Raw genomic sequence first — 18383 nt, 5'->3', positions numbered from 1 at the left:
TGCATGGAAACTACAGAGTATATAGCAACTAGCTAACCACAACTGGAGAAAGCCCCCGAGCAGCAATAAGACCCAGTGCAGTTAAAAGTAAATAAATATCTTTCAAAATACACTAGAAGGAATCAACTGCAAAATAAAGGAGACAGAAGAATAGATAAGTGAGCTGGAAGATAGAATGACAGAAGGAACTGCCATGAAACAGAAAAAAGAAAAAAGAACTGACGATAGTCTCAGAGACCTCTGGGACAACATTCAATGCACCACATTCAAATTATAGGGGTCCCAGAAGAAGAAGAGAAAGAGAAAGGATTTGAGAAAATATTTGAAGAGTATATAGTCAAAAACTTACCTAACATGGGAGAGGAAATAGTCAATCAAGTCCAGGAAGCACAGAGTCCCGTATGGGATAAACCCAAGAAGAAATATGCCAAGACACATATCAATCAAACTATCAAAAATTAAATACAAAGAAAAAAATATTAAAAGCAGAGAGGAAAAAGCAAAAATAAAAAGCACATAAGGGAATCCCCAGAAAGTCTGTTATGACTTTCAAATGTTTAAATAAGCAGTATGTGGGCCTCCACTTGTTCCTCTGCCTCCACTTGTTCTTAGTTGTTAATTTTCCATCACTGATGGAACAATCCAACCACAAACCTGGTAACATAAAACAACAATTTATTCTCTCCAAGTTCTAGAGATACCTAAAATCAGTATCACTAGGTCAAAACTGAGAGGTCAGCAGGGCCATGCTCCCTCCAGAGGCTCTAGAGAAGACTTTTTTGCTTCTTCTAGTTTCTGGGGGTGGCCTGTATTCCTTGGCTTGTAGTCACATCACACCAGTCTTCAAGGCCTGCATCCCTGACTCTCCGCTTCACCTTCATGAACCTTTCTCCTGTATGTGTGTATGTATGTGTGCATGAAATCTCCTGTCTTTTTTTTTTAATTTTTAATTAAAATTTTTTGGATTTTTGGCTGTGCTGGGTCTTCTTTGCTGCACACGGGCTTTCTCTAGTTGCGTGGGGGCTACTCTCTAGTTGCGGTCCATGGGTTTCTCAAGGCAATGGCTTCTCTTGTTGCAGAACACAGGCTCTAGGACATGAGGGGTTCACAGTAGCTGTGGCTCAAGGGCTCTAGAGCACAGTTTCAGTAGTAGCGGCTCACAGGCTTAGTTGCCCTGCAGCATGTGGAATCTTCCTGAATCAGGGATCAAACCTATGTCCCCTGCATTTGCAAGTGGACTCTCAACCACTGGACCACCAGGGAAGTCCCTCTGTCTCTCTGTTATAAGAACACATATGATGGCATGTAGGGCCTACCTAATTCAGGATAATCTCACCATCTCAAAATCCTTAACTTAATCACATCTGTAAAGACCTTTTCCCCAAACAGGGTAACAGTTATAAATTCTGGGATTAGGACATTTTAGCTTTGGGGTCATTATTCAGCCTCCTATAGCAGATGTGGCCCCAGGCATTGAGCTCACTGGGACATGGCGTGACTAAGATTCTGGCACTCAAACACTATTGGCATGAATTTCTACCTATGGCTCGGCAGTGGCTGGCAGTCTTTTCTCTGGAACAGTACCTGTTCTCTAGGTGTTGTTCCTAGCTGTGCATTGTTTCAGCAAGCTGGGTTTTTGGTCTACCAAGAGACTGTATGAATTACCTAATGTCCTTTTAAAATCTCCTTCTTCCTTTATTTTTTAAACAACTTTCAGTTCAGTTAAGTTCAGTTGCTCAGTCATGTCCGACTCTGCGACCCCATGAACTGCAGCACGCCAGGCCTCCCTGTCCATCACCAATTCCTGGAGTTCACCCAAACTCATGTCCATTGAGTCAGTGATACCACCCAACCATCTCATCTTCTGTCGTCCCCTTCTCCTCCTCCCCTCAATCTTTCCCAGCATCAGGGTATTTTCCAATGAGTCAGCTCTTCACATGAGGTGTCCAAAGTACTGGAGTTTCAGCTTCAACATCAGTCCTTCCAATGAACACCTAGGACTGATCTCCTTTAGGATGGACTGTTTAGATCTTCTTGCAGTCCAAGGGACTCTCAAGAGTCTTCTCCAACACCACATTCAAAAGCATCAATTCTTCTGCACTCAGCTTTCTTTATAGTTCAACTCTCACATCCATACATGACTACTGGAAAAACCATAGCCTCGACTAGATGGACCTTTGTTGGCAAAGTAATGTCACTGCTTTTTAATATGCTATCTAGGTTGGTCATAACTTTTCTTCCAAGGAGTAAGTGTCTTTTAATTTCATGGCTGCAATCACCATCTGCAGTGATTTTGGAGCCCAGAAAAATAAAGTCAGCCACTGTTTCCACTGTTTCCCCATCTATTTGCCATGAAGTGATGGGACTGGATGCCATGATCTTAGTTTTATGAATGTTGAGCTTTAAGCCAACTTTTTCACTCTCCTCTTTCAGTTTCATCAAGAGGCTCTTTAGTTTTTCTTAACTTTCTGCCATAAGGGTGGTGTCATCTGCATATCTGAGGTGATTGAAATTTCTCCTTGCAATCTTGATTCCAGCTTGTGCTTCTTCCAGCCCAGCGTTTCTCATGATGTAATCTGCATATAAGTTAAATAAGCAGGGTGACAATATACAGCCTTGATGTACTCCTTTTCCTATTTGGAACCAGTCTGTTGTTCCATGTCCAGTTCTAACTGTTGCTTCCTGACCTGCATATAGGTTTCTCAAGAGGCAGGTCAGGTGGTCTGGTATTCCCGTCTCTTTCAGGATTTTCCACAGTTTATTGTGATCCAACAGATGTATAATTTATTATATCATGAAAGTCACCCATTTTAAGCATATACTTCAACGATTTTTTAATAAATTTGCAAGATGGATAACCATCATAACAATTCAGTTTTGGAATATTTCATTACTCCAATAAGATCCCTCATTCCCATTTGCAGTCACTCCCCAGTCCTACCCACTGGATCCAGGCAAACACTAACTTATACCCTACCTCTATAGATTTGCATTTTCTAGACAATTTTCTTAAACTTGGCAGAGTGGACTCTGTTGTTTAGAACTAGAAACCCTGGCCAATATAATTCTGTCGTGTCTGACTTTTTGCAACCTTGTGGACTGTAGCCCACCAGGCTCCTCTGTCCATGGAATTTCCCAGGCAAGAATACTGGAGTGGGTTGTCATTTCCTTCTCCAGGGGATCTTCCTGACCCAGGTATTGAACCCACGTCTCTTGCATCTCCTGCATTGGCAGGCAGGTTCTTTACCAGTTGAGCCAACAGGGAAGCCCAATATAAATCTAATATCCCCTAATTATAGAAGAAGAACCGATGACTCAGAAAGGCTAAGTAGGACTTCCCTGGTGGTACAGTAGATAAGAATCCACCTGCCAATGCAGGCGACATAGGTTCGATTCCTGGGCCAGGAGTAACTAAACCCGTGTGCCACAACTACTGAGTTTCCATGCTGCAACAACTGAAGCCCGTGCACCTAGAGCCTGTGCTCTGCTACAAGAGAAGCCACCCAATGAGAAGCCCATGAACTGAAACTAGAGAAAGCCATCGTGCAGCGATGAAGACCCACTGCAACTAAAAATTAAAGAAAAAGTAAAGAAAGGCTAAGTAACTTACACAAGGTCATGTGAGTAGTAAGTGATATAGCCGATGTTGAACCCAGAGCCCAAGCTCCCCATAAAGTAGTGTAGAAAACGGAGGAGGTAAGAGTACAAACAGAGGGAGGGAGACCATTTAGGAGAGGATCGGGCCATCCAGGTGAGAGTTCATGGTGATTTGGAATGAGGAGTTAACAGCGGTAGACGAGAGAAGTAAATGGTTTTGAATAATGCTAGGAAGACATAACAATAAGATTCGACAACGGAATGGATGGGGGGGATGAGGGAAAGGATAAATTAGGCGGTTTGCCATGTTCTGGCTTGGGCCACTGATGAGTGGTAGAAGAACTTATTGGGGATAAGAAATGTGAAGGGGGGAAATGCCCATCTAGGGTGGAAGATGAATTCAGAACTGAAGGCACTACAGGCACAAGTCTATGCGACATACAAATGTAGATACTTATTTGATAGATGGATATGTGAATATGGAGCTAGAGATGTAGATTTCTATATCACCAGCATAAAAATGGTTAACTAGAACCATGGCAGTAGCACTCTTAACCACTGGATCCCCAGGGAAGCCCCACTTGTTCTCCTTTGTCTGGGCTTCCCTTCCCTTGTTTTCCTCTTCCCTTCCCTTCAGAGCCCTTCCCAGACATAGCACACTTTGGTTAATAGATGTTTGTTATAGACTGTATGAATATATTTTGCCATTGTTGCTAAGCTGAATAATATACATATATATTTTTTTGTCTGCAGAGGAACCATTTGCCATACAAAAGAATCTTAAAGAGAGCAAGAGAGGATGTAGATGAGAAGACAAGAGGGCTTAGAACAGACCCCTGAGGAATTCTAACCTTTAAGTGATGAAAAGCACAGAGGTCACCAAAGGATTCTCAGAAAGGGCAAACAGAGATCCAAAGAAAGTCAGGAGAGTGTGGATTTGGGAAGGTGAGAGGAAAAGTGGAGGCATGGTCACTGGTGTCAAACGCTGCTGAGAATTCCAGGAGGATCAGGTCCATGGCACGTCTACTGGATTCAGTGATGGTGTTGTTGTTTACTTGACAAGAGAGGATTTATAGAAGTTCCAGGGGTGGGAGCCAGTTTGGAGTGAGCAGAGGAGTGAACTGGAGACTCGGAAATGGATGTGGTGACTCACTTTTTCAAGGGACTTGGATACAAAGGAGGAGAGAGGCAGCAAGTAGTGGGAGAAGAATGTGGGGTCAAGGGAAGGTTTATTTTTAAGATGGGAAATTGATGCTGAAATGCAGATGGAGAGGAGACTCAAGAGAAAGGGAGATGATGGGATAAATGAAAATTATCATTGTTGTCATTGTCATCACTGTCACCAACTAGCAGCTACAGGGAAAGCTTGTTCTGTTCTGGGGCTGTTCTAATTATTAGACATTTCTTCCTTACACTGAACCAAAATCTATCTCCCTGTAATTTTTCCCTTTTGGTTAGAGTTCTGCCCTGTGGTCCATTTTCTACTTGACAGTTTCCAAATGGCTTCAGCCTGCTCTTACATTTCTCCACTTCTCCAAAATAATAGCCGAAGTCCCTCTGGCTCTGTACCCCTAAGACAGTATCCAGACTCTCTACTATCCCAGTCAAGCCCACGCAACCACACTCTGGTTTGTCAAGGCTCTCTTAAAAAGTGATGCCTGCACGCTTGCATTGCTGGTAGAAACATGAAATGGTTCAAGCTTTTGTGGTCTGGTGAAATGAACTGAGATAAAAAAAAAATGTGCATGACCTTTGACTCAGAGACTTATCTTAAGGTGTAAAATTTATCTGAAATGTGATAAGATTCTTGTGTAAACATGTGCCTGACAACATGAAAGGGGAGAGTGGAGAATTAATGAAGTATAGTGTTGAAGAGAACGGACTGAGCCTCAAAAGACTGAGGGTTTCCCCCACCCCCAAAGATCAGGAGCAAGACAAAGATGAGTCTTTTTACCACTGAAATGCCTGTTATTCAAAACTGTATTCGAGATTCTAGCCAGTGCAATTAAGCAACAAAAAGAAATAAAAGGCATCCAAATTGGAAAGGAAGATGTAAACTATACTTTGATGATAAGATCCTATATATGGGGGACTTCCCTGGAAGGTCCAGTAGGTAAGACTCTGGGCTTCCAATGCAGGGGGCCCCAGTTCAATCCCTGGTCAGGGAACTAGATCCCCCACGCATGCCACAATTAAGAAGTCTGCATGCTGAAACTAAAGATCCCGTGAACTGGAAGGAAGACCTGGTATAGCCAAAATTTAAAAAAAAAAAAAAAAAGATACTATATATGGAGAATCACAAAGAATTCACAAAAAACTCATTAAAGTCAATAAACCAATCAGTAAAGTTTAAAGCCACAAAATCAACACACAAAAATCAGTCATGTTTCCACACACCAACCATGAGCAATCTAAAAAAGAAATTAAGAAAGCACTTCCATTTACAATAGCACACAGAGCATGAGCTGGGAGTTAATGCTGCTACTTACCACATGTCTTAGTTCACTGTAACACATACTAAAGACCGAGTGGCTTGTAAACAACAGAAATTTATTTCTCATGGTTCGAGAAGCTGGAAATCCTAAGGTCAGTGCAACATCAGATAAGGTTTCTGGTAAAAACCCACTTCCTGGTTCACAGATGGCCATCTTTCTGCTGTATTCTCACGGCAGAAGAGCTGAGCTGTTTCAGGGGCCTCTTATAAGGGCACTACTCTCATTCGTAAGCGCTCCATCTTTGTGACCTACTCACTTCCTAAAGGCCCCACCCTCTCATACCATTGCATCGGGGTTAGGTTTCAACTTATGAATTTTGGGGAGGGGGGTCACAAACATTGAGTCTACAGCACTACGTGAACTTGCGCTCACTTTCTTGGTGTCACAGTTTGCTCAGCTATAAGGTGAGGGTACGGAGAAGGCAATGGCAACCCACTCCAGTGTTCTTGCCTAGAGAATTCCAGGGACAGCGGAGCCTGGTGGGCTGCCGTCTATGGGGTTGCACAGAGTCGGACATGACTGAAGCGACTTAGCAGCAGCAGCAGCAAGGTGAGGGTAAGACTGTTCCTTCTTTACAGTGTTACTTTTGGGCAGGTGAGGGTGGAAAGAGTTAGTATTTGTTCTTAATATATGCTTAGAAGAGTGCTTGACACATAGTAAAAGCTATATCAAGACTATCAAAAATGTTTACAAAACTGAACTAAAGTTCCAGTTCAATATCCATCAGTAAGAGAACAGCTGGCAAATTTTCACAATTCACTTCTTAGGCTGAACCGTATGGAATTGCCAATATTCTATTGTTTTGTCAGCAAAACAGGCAATTTCATATGTTCCAACCTAAACACTAGAATACCCTGTAACCACTCAAAGTGGGTACATATCATAGATCTATCTTTATCATCCATTTTACACTACTATTGTGAAAAGAGTTAATAACATATTATTGAGCAAAAACAGCAAGTTATTTAATAGCATGTAGAGTGTGGCCATGTTTGTGTGTCTAGGTGGGGGCATAAAGAGGTATCAGGAACATGTGCACACATTTTCAATAGAGATAACCTCTGAGAGTGAGAACGTTGGAAACTTTTCATGTTCTTTGTGCTTTTCTGTGAAGTTTACACTTTTACAAACACCGAAGGGATTCTCGTTAAATGTGTGCCTCATAAGACCTGAACACAGGCTCCTTCTGCTTCTTGCCTAATTAGGGCATAGGTCATTGGCTTATCACCACCCTCAAGGAGAATATTCTACTTCTCTCACCAAAGCTTAAGACGACACTAGTTTTTTGGGTTTTGTTTACTAGAGGATGTAACACAATTTTGGCTAATATGGGTTTGGACTTATTTAAAACGTTGGGCCTCTAAGATAAACCTCTGCTAATTTGGGTGGTCCATGGCCTGTATCTGTATAACTGTTTTTGAACTCAATGCCTTTACACCTATCCTTTATATTGGGTTGGCCAAAAAGTTCGTTTGGATTTCCCCATACTGTGTTCTGGAAAAACCCAAATGAAAATTTTGGCCAGTCCAATATTTCTTCTAATCGGTAAACATTAACTAATAGATTAGGACTCACTCTCTTCTCTCCATATAGTAGGATGTGTAGAAAGTATTGTGTTCTGGAGTAGGAGTTTTTGGAATGATAGAGAGATAGTTTAAGAAGTATGAAAAGGAAGGTTTTTGCAAATGAACTAGATAGTGGATAAGAAGTGCAATAGTCAAAGAAAATTGGAAGAACAGATGATGTCTTAGCCAAGCTATGAGTAACAGGAAACTGAACCCCCTTCATTAGCTAGCTCAAGGAATGGTGTGGCAGAGTAGAACGGGCTTGGTGTATTGTTGTTGTTTAGTAGCTAAGTCATGTCCCACTCTTTAGCGACTTCATGGACTATAGCCCACCAGTCTCCTCTCCCCATTGGATTTTCCAGGCAAGAATACTGAAGTGGGTCACCATTTCCTTCTCCAGGGGATCCTCCTGACCCAGGAATCAAACCCACGTCTCCTGCATCAGCAGGTGGATTCTTTACTGCTGAACCACCAGGAAAGCCCTGCCTATATTGTAGGAGGCTGGATAACGGCCCCCACCCCTTGCCAAATCTCCATGTCCTGATCTCTGGAACTTGTGAATATGGTACTTTATGTGGCGAAAGGAACTCTGAAGATGTGATTAAGTTCAAGATCTTGAGATGGAGAGCTTATTCTTGATTATCTGAGTGGCCCCAGCATGATCCCAGGAGTCCTCAGAAGGGGGAGGGGCAAGAGAGTTGAAGTCAAAAAAAGAAAACGTGCCAAGAAGAGTTGAGGGTAGAGAGTTGTGGTTGGGAACCCAGGGATGGTCTAGAAGCTGGAAGAGGTGAGAACAGACTCTCTAGTGGAGACTCCAGAAGGGAGCAGGCCTGCTGTCACCTTGATCTGAATCCTCTAAGAATGATTTTAAGCATCTGACTCCCCAGAACTAAGAGAAAAAATGTTTGTGTTATTTTAAGTCACTAAGTTCTTGGTGGCTTATTACAGCAGCCACAGGAAGCCAGCATATAACTTGCCTTTCAGGGTGCAGGCTCTCCTCCACTTTCTTCGCAGTACATCTCTGACTGCCTCGGCGCCTTTCTGACCACCCCCGCACACACACACACAGCTGAGTGGACCAGGGTTGGACACGATCAGATTCTTCTCTTGGGATTTTAAATATAAGATACATAGGCTGCAGGCTCGACTACTCCACGAGGCACAGAGGGCCCAGGACCCACAGTTCTCTTAGGGGCCCACAGAAGTCTATGGGCCCTGGGGTAGGCATCAGTTAACCGGATGGGAGGATGGTTCACTTTCAGGTCACACCCTTTCACTCTAGCGTTACCTTTGTTCGGTGAGCTCAGGCACCGTGTGAGTGAAGTCTGGCTTTGCTGAGAGGCACTTCCTTCCCGTGGCACGTTGAGGACTCTCTCACCATGGGTGCATGCAGCCAAACCCCCCTGAGATGCCAGTTCATGTCTGTGAAAGTCCTTCTCATTGAGAATTCGTGGATTGGGTTTCTGAAAAACCTCTTTATGGTGGGCATCGTGGTCTACAACTGGTGAGTCAGGTGCAGTGTGCCAGTCTGGGGACTCCCCCAGCGGACCTTCCCCTCCATCCTTCTGTCCTCCTGCCGCCCCTCCACAGCCCTCCTCTTCAGCTAGACTGGTCTGTGAGGACCCAGGCTTCTCTCACTTTTATTCTCTTCCATCTTCCCAGACTCTTCAGCTTTCTTCTCCCCCATCTCCACCTATCCATCCTACAAGGCCCAGCTGAATTCCCCCAGCTCCGTCATGCCCCTGTTCACTCCAGGGACCACTGGTTTTGCCCTCTTCTGAATGCAGAGAATTGTAGCTTCTTAGAGCTGAACAGTCATAGGGATTAGGGAGCCAGGGAGTTATCCCCCTGTTGTTGTTGTTGCTGTTCAGTCGCTAAGTCGTGTCTGACATTTTGCCACCCCATGGACTGTAGCATGCCAGGCTTCTCTGTCCTTCACTATCTCTGGGAGTTTGCTCAAATTCACTTCCATTGAGTCAGTGATACTACCTAACCATCTCATCCTCTGCTGACCCCTGCTCCTTTTGCATTCAGTCTTTTCAGCGTCAAGGTCTTTTCCAATGAGTCGGCTCTTAGCATCAAATGGCCAAAGTACTGGAGCTTCAGCTTCAGCATCAGTCCTTCCAATGAATATTCAGGGTTGATTTCCACTAGGATTATTTGGTTTGATCTCTTTGCTGTCCAAGTTATCTCCCCATTCAGGGACTAAATCCATTTCCCAGAGAGGTGGCACGGCTTGTCTGATTCACCAAGGAGATCGGGAGACAGCTGCTGGGGCAACCATTAGAATATTCTTTCCATATGCGGACTCTTTCGTTTCCTCTTTATTTTCTTGATGCATCTCTGAAGCATTTTGATTCTTCTTGAAAAACATTTATTTCTTTATTTGGCTACATCAGTTCTTAGTTGTGGCACATAGGATCTTCAGTTTTCGTTGCGTTAGGACCTTTCAGTCACATTAAGATCTTTAGACCTTTTAGCTATGGCATGTGGGATCTAGTTTCCTGACCAGGGACCAAACCTAGGCCCTTGCATTGGGAGTGTGGAGTCTTAAAACACTGAACCATGAATATATAAAGACAAGTTTTCTGATTTCTGAGAGGGTTGGATTCCATTAAGGCTGATCTACACCACATCATACATTTGGGGATGAATATGAGAGACTAAGGGCTTCCCAGGTGTCTCAGTGGCAAAGAACCTGCCTGCCAATGCAGGAGAAGCAGGTTTGATCCCCTAGAGAAGGTCGGGAAGATCCCCTAGAGAAGGAAATGGCAACCCACTCCAGTATTCTTGCCTGGGAATCCCATGGACAGAGGAGTTTGGTGGGCTACAGCCCATGTGATCACAAAAGAGTTGGATGTGACTGAGCAACTAACCAACAAGAGACTGAGCTTCCCAAATGGAGGGTCAAATGGACATGGTTATTCTGGGAGACTGTTGCAATACCCAACACAGAAGAACATTGCACTTTGTGATGATAGGCTTAAATACACTGTTGAATAAGCATCATCATATTTGTCTATGGAATTACACTGGCTAGCTCTGTCTCATATATGCTCATTGGATCTCAAACTGGGCTTTCTGCAAACCTCATTATGTGGATTTCCCTGGGGGGTCCAATGGTTAAGAATCCGCCTGCCAATGCAGGGGACGTGGGTTCAGTCCTTGGTCTGGGAAGATTCCACATGCTGTGGGGCAACTAAACCCATGCACCACAACAAGAGAAGCCACCATGATGAGAAGCCAGCATACCGCAACTAGAGAGTAGCCCCCTATTCTGCCCGCCACAACTAGATGAAAACCCCCCACAACAATGAAGACCCAGCAGAGCCAAAAATAAATTTAAAACCCAACGACAACCTCATTATGCACTTACTTCCCATTTACCCCTTCCGCCAGCCCCAGGGAGCCATCAGTCTACTGTCTCGGTGGATTTGCCTATTCTGGATGTTTCATATAAGTGGGGTCATACACTACATGGTCTTTTATGTCTGTCTTTTTTCACTTAGCACAAAGTTTTTTGAGGTTCTTCCACAGTACTGCATGTGTCTCCTTTCATTCCTTTTCATGGGTAGATGATTGTCCATCGTCTTTTAATAAATGTGTGGGTTGTTTCACCTTTTGACTATTGTGAATAGTGCTGCCATGAATATGTGTGAACAGGTATTTGTTTAAGCAGATAATGTCATTTTTAATTTCTTTAAACTCTATCTCGTTCTGTGGCATGCTTTCCTTACTCAATGTTACGTTATTTCCACATTGATGCGAGCAGTTCTCCATTCACTTTCACTCTTACAGAACATTCCAGCAAATAAATCCAACAATTTATTCACCCACTCAGTGTTCGAGGATATTTCCCTGATTTCCAGTTTTCCCTGTTATAAATAGTGCAGCTTTACAATTTCCTGTACATAACTTGTTGGGCGCCATCTTTCAGGGTTCCTCTGGGGCATATACCTAAGAGTGAAATTGTTGGGGCGTGGGGAATGCACCTCAAATGTACAGTACTTCATATTGCCAAATGTGAGCTGTTTTTCCATGAGTCTCTTAGGGGTTTTCAACCCTGAGTGTGTATTAGAATCAATTTTAGAAAAATACATAGGCACCTGGATAACTCCCCAGACCTATTGAATCAGAGTTTCCAGGGATGAGACCAGGGAGCTGCAATTTTGAAAGCTCCCTAAGTAATTACACTGTACAGCCAAGGTTGAGAACAGCTGGGACCAAGCCTTGGCCCACAGTATTCCAGTTTCCCAAGGTCAGCTCATAGAGGACAGCTACTGACTGCCTAACAACATTCAGATATTAGAGGCTGAGCAGAGGGAAGAGACCAAATAGATACATGCTCAATGAATAAACAAAGCATTTAAAACAAACTCTTAGGGGATTTCCCTGGTGGTCCAGTGGTTAAGACTCCACACCTCCACTGCAGGGGAGGCATGTGTTTGATCCCCGGTTTGGGAACTAGGATCCCATATGATGCACGGGACAGCAAAAAATAAATAAATAAAATAAAATAAATTCAATTATTCAGGGCAATGGGAAACAGGAAATGGATAAATGGAGATGGAATCTACCATTTTTAGTTATCAATTCTACTTTTTCCCTCTCTTCCCCCCACCATAGTAACTTAGAGTCATATTCTAAAGAAGGCCTTAATAGCTTATGAATAGATCAGAAGGCAGGACACCAGAGGCAAAGCCACATCATGTATGAACAAATATAGCACATGAATAAGAGGTCTTGCTCTGGGCTCTACGGTAGACCAGTCAAAGACCTCAGGCCTGCCACTGATGACCTGTGCGATCTTGGGCAAGTTCCTTCACCTCTTTGAGCCCATTCTCTCATCTACAAAAGGGGATGATTACAGGAACTGTCTCCTATCACTGTTGTGAGCACTAAAGGAGGTGATGCATTTAGAACATGTACTAAGTACTCAATAAAGGGTAAGCTGCTATTACCAATGCTATTTTAAACTAGGCAGGTGTTTCTGGAAAACAGGAAGCTGACCTGCTGGACAGACCCTTACGTGTGTGTGTGCATGTTAAGTCACTTCAGTCTTGTCTGACTCTTTGTGACACTATGGACTGTAGCTTGCCAGGCTCCTCTGTCCATGGGATTCCCCAGGCAAGAATACTAGAGTGGGTTGCCATGCCCTCCTCCAGAGGATCTTCCTGATCCAGGGATTGAACCCAGGTCTCTTATGTCTCTTGCATTAGGCAGGCAGGTTCTTTACCACTAGCGCCATCTGGGAAACCTGGAACAAACCCTTAGGTAGATGCTAATGTGTTGCTGAGTCCCATAACAAAGCTGGTGGACTGACCTGGGAGTGGACTTTACTATTTGAGAAGGCAATCTATAAATTAAGGTCTATATTAGGTGATATTAGAGACTGGTATTGGGGACAACAGTTTCCACATGGTGAAAGCTCACTAGGAGCCAGATACAGTGCTGAGGAGTTTGCATGGGTATCTCAGTCCATCCTCAAAACAACCCCATGAGGTAGGTATGACTATTCTTCCCAAGTTACAGGTAAGGAAAATGAGTCACAGTGAAGGTGAGTCACTTGACCAAAGTCACCCAGCAAAGCCTGGATTTTAATGGAGCTGGCTTTCAGTTCCTGCCTCCAAAACCATGGCACTGTGTCTCCCTTGAGAAAATCGCTGATGCTTTTCTGTGTCTGTCATTTAGCTTTGCTTTGGTGAGTGACAAGCGGTACCAACGGAAAGAGCCTGTCATCAGTTCTGTGCACAGCAAGATAAAAGGGATAGCAGAGGTGAAAAAGGAGATTATGGAGAACGGGCAGAAGAAGGTTGTGCAGAGTGTCTTTGATATGGCGGATTACACCTTCCCCTTGCAGGTGAGCACCTGTCAGCATCCTCCCAGGACTCGTCCCCGGTCACTGTCCCCAGGGCCTCTTCCTCCTCCCCTGGGACCTAGAGACTCGCTCCAGAAAAACACTGGCCCCGTTTAAAAATCTCTGTGAAAATCCCAACTGAGAAAACCTAAAAATTGCAAAATTGGGTCAGATGCAGCAACTCAAAGGAGATGACACTTTGTTTTATCAATTCCTACAGGGTTTCTCAAAATAGCAGTGTGTCCTGGTGCATTGAAAACATGATTTGATTCACTCAAACTTTATTTATACATAGCTTTTCAGAACCAGGGCCATCAAGTCAGCAAGTTTTGCCTAGATCCAGAAAGGCAAAGAACTTTCTGCCTTGAGGGGACCAGCCCTTCTGTATTGTTTGTGCAGCATTTTATCAACAAAAATGTCTCCAGGAAAAATCTTGGCTACAGTTTTGCACAAGGGAAGGCTATAGATGACAAAGAATGGAAAGGTGTGGACCATAGCGAAAGGGCTTGATATTGTCTCAATCTGCGAAAAGATAAAACGAACATAGAATTCTCAAAAGGGAAAGATTGAAGTGGAGTTGAGAACACCAAAGAACAGATGGAGGAGGGTGGTAAGAGGGACAAAAGGGCCCATTGGCAGCCCCTGGAAGCTGGAAAGCTTTGAAAAACCATAAAAGCCAAGCTGCTATCCATTTGTTTCTAACAGAGGGTCATTAAAATCTCCACCTATTGCCCAGGTGGTGGGATGCCCTATGACCCTTTCATTAAAGTCCTGGATAATCTGAACAGCATTCTGATGGAGGAGGTGGTGGGATGCCCTATGACCCTTTCATTAAAGTCCTGGATAATCTGAACAGCGTTCTGATGGAGGTAACACCCCCACCTCTACCTCCCCACATCTTTTGGTTTTCAACGTAATGGGACTTATTGTGTCCCCCAAAATGAAAAGGCTGCTTTTGAGGCTGGAATGGAAAATGAGTGCTCAATCGATTTGAATGTTCCTCCGCTCTCCCTCAGCTCATTAGGGCAGCTCATCCAGCTTGGATATTAAGCGCTCTGGGTAATCGATTTGCTTCCAGACCCAGATTTCTAGACTGAAGCTTAGAAGAGTGGAAAGGTTCACCCCCAGGCACTTAGCCAGTTGGATCACTATGATTAAGTAGTTCTGTTCTCAAAGGGCTTGCCATTTTGCCTTCTCTCCTTTTTCTCTGCAGGGGAACTCCTTTTTTATGATGACAAACTTTCTCAAGACAGAAGGCCAAGAGCAAGGGTTGTGTCCCGAGGTAAGGAGAGAGGGATGGGTGATAAGAGATCCTGGAGGAGGCGCAGGTCAGAGGAAATGGAAATTGGGACCAGGGGTGTTGTGGAGCCCACAAATATTGACTGAGCCTCTGCTTGTTACAGAGCAGGGGTGTAGATCTGGGGTGGCTGGTAAGGGTGAGAAGACCCTGCATTTCTCGCTCTGTAACCACCAGATCTCTGTCTGTTGCCCTGGGTCTCCAGCTGTAGCACTAGGAGCCTGTGCAGCTCGAGGCCTGCTTTCTCCGCCACTTGCTCCCGGAGCAGCTTGGGACAGCATGGAACCTTGGCATTTGCATAGTGTCTCATGTTTTAGCAGAGCCTCACAACAACTTTAGGGGGTAACAGCACTCCCAGCCTTATTTTACAGGTCAGCACAAAGATCAGCACTGATATTGGGATCAGGGACCTTCCCAATATCACACAGCTTGCTGGAGGCAGAGCCAGACTTAGAATCCACCTGTCCTCATTCACAACTTCTCCCACTGTTCACTCTGAACTGCCTGCAGGGCCAGCCAGGGAAGATGTCAGACAGTGCAAGTCTGGTATTTCATTGCACTTCTTTAGTTTTAGGCTCTATGTGAAGTGGGGAAGCCCCGATATCTCCCACCCTCACTACCACCATCCACTCACTCTCCCCACCTTGCTTTGCCCTCTCCATACTCTCTCTCAACTTTCTGCCTTCTTCTGGAAAACTTTCTTCCCTATAAAACCATGTGTATCTTATTCTGTCCCACCCCAGTCTTGTTCACTGCTCTGTAAAATGACAACTAGCTATTCTGATAAGTTTGTCTATAGTGATGTCTTCCTAGGCAATACCCTCCTGTTGTTCCCCTCTCAAGTAAGACACCTGTGTTTTACCAGGGACTGTCCCAACACCGAGAGGTGAGGTGCAGCGCCTGTGGGGAAGACCGGCCTTGCCTGTGGGTCTTGCTCATCAGCCCTCTCTGGTGACAAGGCCTAGATTTCTGAGTGAGAACTCAGTGTGGATATGCTTTCTTGCATCACAGTCCTTGCCATCATTTCTACCTAAATTTGGAAATAAGCGAACATTCCCTTCAGGTCTGTCTCAATAATGCTCCCCTAAAAAGAGACCTCTCTACGTTTATTTTGCCTCCATTTCCCCTTAAATGTCCCTGCTACTCTAATGAAGTAGCCAGGTACCTGTCCAACTAAATATTCCCTTCCATCTCCCTACCCAGCAGCATCTGAAGTTGAATCCAATTTGGGGCCTTTGGTTCCCTCCTGTCCCATACTCTGAAATTGCTACTCACACTCCTCCCCACCCCACCCCCACCCCCGCGCCGTAGCACTTTTCACAGATACTTTTCAAGTTATTGAGACTTACAAGAAATTAATAAAGAGACTTGTAAAAGAAGTCAAGGAAGAGAGTCAAGATAGTGCAGAGATTAAGAGCCTGGGTTTTAGGAGCTAGACTGCAAATGGTTCAAAACTTGACTTTGTAATACTTTGTGACTCTGGGCAGGTAACTTCACGGCTCTGTGCGCTGGTGTATTCATTTGCAAGAAGGGGCTGATTGCAAAACCTAGGTCTTGGGATTATTGAAACAAATGAGCGCATCTCTGTGACAGGATGGAAACAAAGCATGATACATTGTAAAAAGCACTCCAATGCTAGCTGTTATGACCCAAATGACAAGTTACTCCTTCTCAGACAGGATGTCACTCAGACTGAGCTCTGTGGAGGCAATGCCAGCCTGGGGAATACTATGTAACTCTTGGGATTTTTATCTGTGATCCGAGCTGGTTTGGGTTGCTCTAATGGGAAATTTGCCTCCTCTCTTTGCATATCGACAGCCAGCCCCCCCACAGTCCCCTCCCCGCAGCCCCGGCCCCGCAACTCTTATCAGAAGGTGGAAGTCAAGGATAGGGCTTGACATCTGTCTCCAGTAAATATGGCCAAGCCCCAGGTGTACACCAAAATGAAGAGACATTGGTCCTAATAATCTATTGCTACATAACAAACTGCCCTGAACCTGCTGGACTTAAAGCCACGAGCATTTCTTTTTTTTAATTTTTTTTTTTTTTGATGTGGACCATTTTTAAAAAAGTCTTCTCTGAATTTGTTACAATATTGCTTCTGTTTTATGTTTTATGTTTCTGGCAGTGAGATATATGGGATTTTAGCTCCCTGACCAGGCACGGAACCTGTACCCCTTGCATTAGAAGGTGAAGTCTCAACCACTCAACCATTAGGGAAGTCCCTAAAGCCATGAGCATTTTAGGGACTCTCATAGTACAGTGGTTGACAGAGCTCTGCTGGGCAGTTCTGCTGATCTTGGGATCTGTGTGGGGGCTCTCATGGCCTGGGCTTGGCTGGCCTTCTCTTCCTCTCTGGGGACTCCTAAGGCTTCTCCTCCTTTCAGGGTCTCTCCATGTAGTCTTTCCAAACTTCCTCACAGCAGCTTAGGATCCGCCAGACCAAAAGAAGCTTCCAGGCCTCCCAGGCTCAGGACTAGAGCTGACACAGCGTTACTCCCACTGCCTTCTGTTGGTTATTCACTCAGAGTCAGACCTAGCTTCAAAGGGAAGGGAAGATGCTCTACCTCCCAACAGCAAGAGTGACAAAGAATTTGTGGCCATCGTTGATGCATGTGACAATCACAAAAGAGATGATTCGAATGTCTATTGTTTTTTCTTTTTTTTTAATTTTGGAATTTCACCTTGAGAGTAAAATAGAGTCAGTTTATCTTCTTTCCTGAGATTTCTTTCCAGTTGATAATCAAAATAACGTAACTTCCCATGAGCCATGGTGAATGATCATTCATTCATTCTTTCCACGTTTATCCAGACCGACTATGTGTCAGGCACTCAGACTACAAAGAACAACCCAGGCTTTGTGTTCAAAGGGTTCACAATATTGTTGGGGATCACAAGAGCAGCAAACCAAGGACATGCTGGGTGACAGGAAGAAGGCAACTTGGGAAGAAGAGAGAACATGAAAGTGAAAGAGATTGGAAACTACAGGAAACATTCACTAAACAAAAGCCACGGGCTAACCCCTTTCTCATCATAACTCATTTAATCTTCACAACAAACATATCAGACAAATCCGTCCATTCCCCTTCTACGGGTGAGGAAACTGAGGTGCAGAGAGGCAAAGTAACCTGGCTGAGGCCACTCAGCTAGAAAATGGTGCAGCTATCGCCAGACCTGGTTGCACCTGCGTCCAAGCCTGGACCCTCCCCTGAATTTCTGTAACAGCCTATTTTCACGAAACTCCTGGTCTCCCTAAGACTGGCCATTAAACCTGGTCCTCAGAAATCGGGAAGTCGAGAATGCATAAACCAAGCCATCTCACTTTTCTCTTCCTCATTCTGCCCTCAGCCCTTAGTCTTAGAAGCTGACTGACCTCATTTTTCTCAGGCCAGGAGAGAGGGCTGGCTGGAGTCCTTTATTTCCACATTTCCTGCTGAGCCATTGCACCTGTCTGCTTCACTTGGTTCCTCAGCCACAAGGCTGCATGATCCAGGCCCCCACTCTCCAAACCAAGGGCTGTTCCCTGAAAGTGGCCCCTGGCATATGCTTCTTAGACTTTTACTTATTTTTAT

At 44.5% G+C, this 18383-nt stretch overlaps 1 protein-coding gene across 1 annotated transcript in view; it reads left to right on the top strand.

Annotated features, from left to right (window-relative positions):
- The window catches only part of P2RX7 (purinergic receptor P2X 7), a 57590-nt gene that overhangs the window by 9752 nt on the left and 29455 nt on the right, over positions 1-18383 (top strand). Inside the window, exons 2-3 of the mRNA XM_055549769.1 lie at positions 13349-13517; positions 14728-14796. Of these exons, the coding sequence (XP_055405744.1) occupies positions 13349-13517; positions 14728-14796 (238 nt within the window). The remainder of the gene's footprint in view (positions 1-13348; positions 13518-14727; positions 14797-18383) is intronic.

The sequence above is a fragment of the Bubalus kerabau genome, chromosome 16, assembly GCF_029407905.1.
Source record: "Bubalus kerabau isolate K-KA32 ecotype Philippines breed swamp buffalo chromosome 16, PCC_UOA_SB_1v2, whole genome shotgun sequence".
Classification (NCBI taxonomy): domain Eukaryota; kingdom Metazoa; phylum Chordata; class Mammalia; order Artiodactyla; family Bovidae; genus Bubalus; species Bubalus kerabau.
Note: the sequence above shows the minus strand (reverse complement) of the source record. Positions and strands in the feature narration are given on the sequence as shown.